The sequence below is a fragment of the Fulmarus glacialis genome, unplaced genomic scaffold (genome assembly GCF_000690835.1).
Source record: "Fulmarus glacialis isolate BGI_N327 unplaced genomic scaffold, ASM69083v1 scaffold35621, whole genome shotgun sequence".
NCBI lineage: Eukaryota > Metazoa > Chordata > Aves > Procellariiformes > Procellariidae > Fulmarus > Fulmarus glacialis.
In genome coordinates, this window is record NW_009192733.1 from 1 (window position 1) to 8093 (window position 8093).

Consider the following 8093-nt stretch of genomic DNA (forward strand, 5'->3'; position numbering starts at 1 on the left):
GAACAAGTGCCCTTATTTGGCTTTATTGTACAAAAGACTGTATTTGCATAAACAGGGGAAAGGTTGGTCAGAAGGTTAAGATGAGGCGTCTTGAAGGGAAGCCGGTGGCTTAAATACCCCAAACTCACCGTCTCGCCTGCCTACCAAGTCTGAAAGGAGGAAAAAAAAGCAGGAGTGCGATTTTAACCTTTTTTTTTCCTCTTCCAACAGTGTTTTCAGACGCCGCCGCTACCCAGAGAGCAGGACCTGTGCCGAGAGGAGGAGGGGATCTCTGCAAAGTAAGCTGGGCTTTTTAAAGGCTTTCTCCTTCTTGTTTTGCTTTCCAAGAGCAGCAGAGGCGGCGGCGGTGACCCCGTGCTGGGGAGCGCAGGGGCTCCCACCGCCCCACGCTTTTTCTGCTAGCTGCAGCCTTCTCTTGATACGGGTCGCCGATGGGGATGATGGCGATTTTCTGTGCTTAATTTCTTCCCTGTTTTAGTGACATGGCAAAGGGCAGCAAGTGCTCTCAGGTGGGCTCCCGTGCAGCCCTGCTCTCATGTTCAAGGTTTATCTGTTGCACAAAGTGTTTATCTATGAACAAGCCACGCAGAGATCAAAGATCTTTCTACAAAATGTTAATTAAACGAGTAACAGCATGTTGTTGAGGCTTGAATAAGGAAATGAGGTTTAGCTTTGTTAAGGAAGTGCCTGGTAGAAATATTTACAGTATTCCTCAAATTTTAGTTATTCCTATTTTCCCTGGGGCAAGAGGGCAAACCTGGCTGTTGCCTCAGAGGTTCTGTAAACCGTTTTTCTTGGTCATGTGTAATGTGGGGGTTTGATGTGATCTGGTGTGATGGCGTCGGAGGGGGAGAGGATGTGACTGTGGTGATTCGGTTCCTGCTTCACGGAATAACATACATTATACCACATACCGCCGCGAGTCTTGCAGGAAACAGAAATAAATCTGCCTGTCCCGGCACGGAGAAATATGGTGGTGATGATGGAGGGGGGATGGCTGGTGGGAGAGCAGGCATTGGAAACATCTCGTTTTAGAAATGTGTGACAAAAGAGCTAGCGCTGAGGAAAGGGCGAGACGTAAGTTGGTTAGCAGCCGGAATTAGAGGAGATGTGTGTGCGACAGGGTTTAATCTCTTAATGAGAAAAATATATCCCGGCTGCCTGTGGTGGGGCGAGTTCAGGGACGAGCACGGTGTTGTGCGAGAGCTCGCCCGTGCACCCTGTGTCCTCTGCCTGCTGCCCCTGAGATTTGTCCGAAGGATGCTTGGGAGCCGGGATGAGACCTGTGATCGACAGCCACTGCAAAATGCCCGCGGGGCAGGAGCGAGGACATGGGGACGGGGATGAATTTGTCTCAGATAAGGGCTGGCCGCCAAAGAGCACCCTGCCAGGTTTTTTCCTTCAGTTCTCGAGCCCATTAATAGGCTCTGCTCCCTTGATTAGTTGGTGCCTGTGCGGAGCAGTAATGAGAGCCGGGCTCAAGCCATCAATTCTAGGTCAGTGGTTGTGTGCTGGGGATTTGGGATTGGGCAGGGGGAGGGGAGCCGGAGCTGGACACCTGCCTCCGAAAAGCAACGTGGAGCCTGTCTTAAGGCAGCCCTGCCTGCACCCATCGGGGGGAAAGGCTGCCTGCACCCATCGGGGGGGCTCTGTGCTTCCCCCGTCTGCGAAGTGCCCCAAGGGCCATGTTGCACCCCATTGCCCCGGACATGGTCCGTGCCTGTTAGGAGGCTCATTGCCCGTTTGGGACGTGCTCTCCTGAGAGGATAACATTGCAATAATTACATCCATTAAGGAACCAGAAGAAATAATCGAGTTTTAAAACTGAAAGAGACTTTGCTGTGCTCCTGAGCGGTATCCTTTGCCTCTTGCAGAGCCACTTTCCTCTCTCCCTGGCAGCAGAGATCTCATTTAGCGTCGACTTGTCATCATTTCTGGTGTTTAACCTCTGATCCTTCCCTAAATGTGGGCAGGTGAGGCTAGGCAGTGAAGAGCAGCATGGACCTGGATGTGCTGAACATGTTTGTCATCGCCGGCGGCACCCTGGCCATCCCCATCCTGGCCTTTGTGGCCTCCTTCCTCCTCTGGCCCTCAGCGCTCATCCGCTTCTACTACTGGTGAGTTCATTAGCCCGGCTGCTCTCATTTTAGTGCAGGGGTGGAATTACTGCGGGTCCCCAGCAGGCCCCTGCACCCCCCCACACACACAGGTGCACAAAGAGCTGGTGCGGGCAGGGGTGGGTGTTCCTGCCCGTGATGGCGACAGGAGCAGGGAAGATGGGGTTTTCCAGGCGCATACCGGCTGTGTGTAGCTTTAAGCATCTCTGGGAGAAGAAAATGGCATTTTCTTATTGCTTTTTTGCTGCTGAGGTTTATGCCTGTCACAGCAGCCTCAGCAGGGCTGCTAGACATCTCCGAACCTTTCTGGGTTGTTTCGCCCAAGGACAGGACTGCGGCTGGGAAAAGCATCGCCGTTGCTGCCCATCCCCCAGCCTGGCAGCCCCGGCAGGCTGGTGACCTCCCGCCTCGTCAATGCAGCCGTCGGCGTGGGTGTCCTCGGTTCTGCCGCGGCTCCCCGGGCTCACGTGCTCCCTCCGCTCGGCAGGCAGGGACTTTTCTCTCGCTGGTAGTTACGGACGAGGCTTTTCTCGTTCTCTCCATCTCTTCTGGGCTGGAGCATCAGAGAAGATGGAGTGATGCTTTTCCTTACCCCCTTGCATCCCGTCCTTTCCGCTTAACAGCAGGCAGGCACTACATCCTTCAGTCCTCGTCTGTCCCTGGAAATCAGTGATAAGCACGCTGGCGGCTTTCCTGTCTGGGATTGTTGCGGAGGAAAGCTGGAATCACCTCCCTTCAGAAGCCGGGGCAGCGTCTCTCCGCCTGGCGCGGGCAGCAGCAGGCTGCCCTCACGTGCCGCTGGCAGATGGTGGCTCCTGCAGTTTTGCTCACGGGGTGTTTCCAAATCAAAGTGACCTCCTGTGAGAGAGGAGGACGTTAACCCACCCCAGATGCAGCAGCGTGATGAAGCCTGTTTTTCTAACGGCGCATTTATTAGCAACATTTTAATCACAGCATCTGGGGGCTGACAGAGAGGAGGGAGGATGGGATGAAAACCCCAGCGACTGGATCGGCACGGGAGAGAACTTATTCATGTTGTGCATCACGTGGGGACCTGCAAGGCCAAATGTCACTCTGCAAAGGAGACCAAGCGTTGTGACAGCCTCCTGCCCTGGGGACGTCAGGGTTGGCACCAGAGGCAGGTCCACACAGTACTGGCTTTGTCAGTCAAAGGGGTTTTTTTCCCTCTGGACATATGAGCGGCCGGTGGAAGCCAGGGAGGACCCTGATGGGCTCAGGTTCAGAGGAAGATCAGGGGAGAAACACTGCCATGCCAGAGCAGAGCGAGTGTGATCGGGGCGAAGCCTTCAGAGGGATGTGGGCGGGGGTGGCTGGATGGGGCAAAGGAGGCGAAAGGGGCTGATGCCGCGGAGCTTTGAGGAGCCAGGTTGAGAGGGAGGTAGAGAAGAGCCTGCCTCCTTGTCCTTCGGGGTTGCAAATTAGGGGCTGAGTGAAAATGCACCGTGGGTAGGTGGGTCTGTGTTCAGCTGGGGGAGGGAGCGTGTGAGCAGAGATCAGCAGGGCTGTTTTCTTTTGAAGGGTAAGTAAGTGCCCCCATCTCTCTCCCTTCCAGCATTTCTGGTAGCATTGGCATTTTGTAGGAGTGACTGCGATGCTCTGTGTTTCGTGGGCACCTTGTTTCTTAGGGACAGTGGGTGAGAAGAGCGGGTTTGCCCTTTGCTCTTCCTTTCCTATTTGCTTTTTTCCGAGCTGGCTTTTTTTGGGGCAAAATCGTTGTGTTTCTGCACCGGCAGAGGCAGGAGAGGGGGCAGGCAGCATGCCGTGCTGCCCCCTCCTTTCAGCCCCATGCGGCTCCAGCTTCGCGACACCGCTCCTGGGAGGTCCCCGGGCGGTCCCCAGGGATGCTTCTCCCTTCTCCCACCACTCGCTGCCCCCCTCCTCCTCCTCGCTGCTGGTCTGCGTGTCCTCAGCCGGCGCGGCCAAGGGTCACGCGGGGCCTCCGTCGCCGATGGCCTCGCTCCCTCCCCTGCAGTTAATGCGTGTCCCTGCCGGGCGTGACGTCCAGGGCTGGTCCGCTGACCCCCGCCGCAGAGCCTGCCTGCTCTGCCTGCTCTGCCTGCTCTCCCGCCAGGGGTTAATCAGTTTAGCTGCTGCCACTAAGCGTGTTAACACCTTGCGAGGGATCAGTTCAGCTTTGCACAGATTATTTTGCCTTCTGCTGAATTGATCCATCAGGATCAGTTGCTAAAAATGTTATCATCTTCCCCATCGGTAGTTTACACCGGTGCCTTTGAGGCGAGGACTCTTAAGACACTTATTCAGGGAGAAATTCACCTCTCCTTGTAGGACCAGCACAGAGCCGAGATGCTGCTTAAGTCCCACTAACTCCCTCCAAAAAGGGATTATGCTAAAAGAGGATTGCACTATGCATAAGCTTTGAGTGGGCAGAGAGCTAGGACAGCCCAGCAGTGTTGGTGACCTTGCTCTTGTGTCTCAAATAAATTCTGATATCACGTATAAAAGTATTTGCCGGTATCTTGGCCATCAGGAGTAGCCCGCTAGTTGTCCTGACAAGGGTTACGTCTGAGTGTAGGGGAAATGCAGAGAAAGCATGCCTGCTCTTCCGTCTTGGACTGCACGTACACATCATGTGTCCAAAGTGTCACCGATAATCTCTGCCCAGGTCCCCTCTGGCCGGCAGTTTCACTGCATCCTCTTTGAGCAGGCTGCAAGCGTGCGCTGGCAGGAGCTGTCTGCCTTCTTGCTTTCAGAGGAATAACCCAGGTTTCCTTGGGGTTAGCCCAGTATCTTCTGAGGTGTTTGACTCTGGGTAAGGATGGTCCTCTCCAGTCCTTTGCGTGTGTGTAAACACGTTTTTAAAGATCGTCTAGTTGGCATATGGGAAGCGGGTTTCTGTGGTGCTCCTGGTGAGCTGGTTGTTTTGGCTGGGATCGATATGCTTGTCCATGGAGTGATGTTGTCCCATGGCTGCAGGGCTGCAAGGCTGGGCCCAGATAAACCCGTGACAGACCCACCTTACCAAGTGCCTCCCTTGGCCTGCCCGTCCTGCACGCTGTCTTGCCATGTGTTCTGCCTTCCTCTCTTGAGCCTCTCTCCTGATACCAACGTTTGGGTGTTTTCAGTCTTAGAGTTGCTATTTTGGCCCATTTCCGTTGCCAAATTAGTTATTTGTGGTCTTTCTTGAAGTTTTTAACAAACAGTGTCTCCACCAGCCATCTGCAGCGCAGGCATGAACAGCCAGCCACCAGTAGCACACGTGTAAGGGATCACACGTAAGCACAGGGTCTGGTCCGGGGACGGGATGCTCAGGGTTAGTCCCAGTTAGGACCGTGACAGCGCCGGTGTGAGCCCAACCTAACTGGCCTTAGCAAATCTGCGGCTGAGTTTGGACCTGTCACCTGGCTTATATTGCCACTGGGCCCTGGTCTCGCCTCGCTCACTGGTGGTGTTTTCTTCTTATTTCCAGGTACTGGCGCCGAGCCTTGGGTATGCAGGTCAGATATGCAAACTATGACGACTATCAGTTTTGTTATTCCTATAGAGGGAGACCTGGATACCGACCATCCATCCTGATGTTACATGGGTTCTCAGCCCACAAAGACATGTGGCTGTCTATAGTCAAGGTGGGACTCCATTTCTATCGTGTTGCTACTTAGTGAGAGTCAATGGTCCTGGGCTTGAGGGTGGTGTGGGGACCCAACTTGCATGCCCGGGATGTGATGATTGCTGTAATGTGCTAGAAATACCCTCCTTAGCTCTGTGCTTGCTGCTTGTTGGATCCCTTTCATCCCCATGACATGCAGAGCTGCAGGGGAAGAGCAGTACGTACCTGTCTCCTCCATGGGCAGCAAGACTTGACCATGGTTTCTCATCATGTCATCCTTGGTACATGAGCTGACTTATTCTGGTGCGCAAGTAACCAAGGACTGCTAGGAGGAGAGTGACCTCCCTGCTCCCACCTATGGTCACCAGTTTCCATCCCTGGGCTTCACAGTGGTTCCCCTGCACCGTAACAACCCCTGGTTTGTTTCTGCAGTTCCTGCCGAAGAACCTGCACTTGGTGTGCGTTGACATGCCCGGGCACGAGGGCACGACCCGCTCAGCCTTGGATGATTACTCCATTAGTGGACAAGCTAAGAGAATACACCAGGTAACACCCCAGCATCGCATCCCCTCTGCAGAGGGATGCAGGGATGTGAGGGATGTGGGGACACGAGGGATGCTAAGCCCCATAAGCCCTCCCTCGTGCGGCCCTGCTCCCTCCCTTCCCAGGCAGCCAGAGCCACCGACCTCAAGCTTTTGAGTTGAATTTCTCTAATGACCCCACGCCGTTGCTTCCTCTCCCCTCACAACGCTCCTTCTGCTCCCCTGCCAGTTTGTGGAGTGCATCAAGCTGAACAGAAGGCCCTTTCATCTGGTTGGCACTTCTATGGGGGGAAACGTTGCCGGCGTCTATGCTGCTCAGTACCCAGAAGACATTTGCAGCCTGACTCTCATCTGTCCTGCAGGTGGGCAATGCAGGGGGGGCGAGACGGGGAGAGGGCAAGCAGGAGCCGATGCAAAAGCCCAGAGCAGCACTGGGAGCAAAATAGGCTTTTAGTGCAAAGCATTTTGAAATAATTTGTATGTACAGTCTGAAAATCTCTGGCAGGGCATGGGAGGAAATCACAGCCTTGTCCTGACTGCTCTTCTCCAGGGCTTTGGAGTTTGCCGTGCTGTGCTGTGGTTAGAGCTGGGACTAGGGCAAATGGGACAAGTCCTGCTCTTGGAAGAAAATGTGTTTCCCCTTGGGGTGGCAGCTGTTTTATGTGGCCCATCCATAGCCTCTCGGTTCTGGAGGGGGAACCCAGGCAGCAATGGGAAAAGCCTCCCCAGTCTGGCCGCTTGAGAGCCCCAGTGTGCCAGAGGGCTGGAGCTTCGGGAGCTGGAGAGCTCCATCCTCCCACGTTTGGGTGCTCCAAGCGGGAAGAGCACTTCAGGGCTGGGCGCAGGTCAGCAGGGTGTCCCTGTGCCCATGCAGCACCCCTCCATCCCCACCGTCCCCTTGGCCAGGGGGCTCGGCGAAGCCTGGGCACGACACGCGGCAGGAGGCACAGGGGTTTGGCAGGGAGCTTCTCTGCCGGGAGGGCTTTGGGAGCTGCTCTGCCGGGAGGGCTTTGCTGCATCCCAGTTGTTATAGCAGCTCCTTCCCCCTCCCACGCAAGGAAAGCAGCTCCCAGATAAGAAATAAGTAATGAAGCAAAGCGGACGTTACCTAGCTACCAGGCTCTGGGGGCGGCAAGGTTCCCCCTCCTCTCCGGGAGAGGTGTCGCCTGACTCTCTGGGCGTTTCTGGATGTGGGGGCTGCAGAGAGGGTTGGGGTTAAGCTGCCGGTGGACTTTTCCCCGCAGTGGTGCAGGCAGATGGGGCTGCTGAAATTTTCTGTCTGACCCTTTTCTGTGGCATGCTGGTTCACGGGCATCCACTGTCCACATGAAAATAAACATATAGTTTTTGCCAAAGTATTCATGCCTGTCTACAGGGAATACACCTCGTGTTGTGTCAGCCCGCGGGGCTCGGTGGTGTCAAGCCCTGGAGCAGGAGGAGCCTGGGGTATCTCTGGGGGCATATTAAGGTTGCTGTGTATACAGATTTTATTCTCCCCCTCTATTTTACATTTTATTTTTTAATGATTGAGCAAGCGGGAGGTCAGAGGCAGGGATGATGGAGGTCAATACAGCTATGTTCTCTTGCTGTGGCTCTTGAAGTCTCGTCCGGGTTTTAGCTTGTGCCCCCCTTCTCATTCGACCCAGGCCTGCCGAGTACCACTGACAGCAAGTTTATTAAGCAGCTCCGGGAGCTGCAAGACTCCAAACGCATCGACAGGATCCCTTTAATTCCCTCGACTCCTGAGGAGATGGCAGAGATGCTGAAGCTTTGCTCCTACGTTCGCTTCAAGGTGCCGCAGCAGGTGAGGATCCGGGCTGGCTGCGGCGGCCGGGAAAGGGGGGGCTC

The 8093-nt window shown here is 54.9% G+C and overlaps 1 protein-coding gene across 1 annotated transcript; it reads left to right on the forward strand.

Annotated features, from left to right (window-relative positions):
* Positions 1 to 1880: 1880 nt before the first annotated feature.
* ABHD6 (abhydrolase domain containing 6) lies at positions 1881 to 8049 on the forward strand (the record flags this gene model as incomplete). The annotated part of the gene is made up of 5 exons (XM_009587203.1): positions 1881 to 2117; positions 5566 to 5722; positions 6136 to 6249; positions 6475 to 6607; positions 7892 to 8049. Coding segments are annotated over exons 1-5 (681 nt in total), but the record flags the coding sequence as incomplete, so codon positions are not given.
* Between the last annotated feature and the right edge of the window lie 44 nt (positions 8050 to 8093).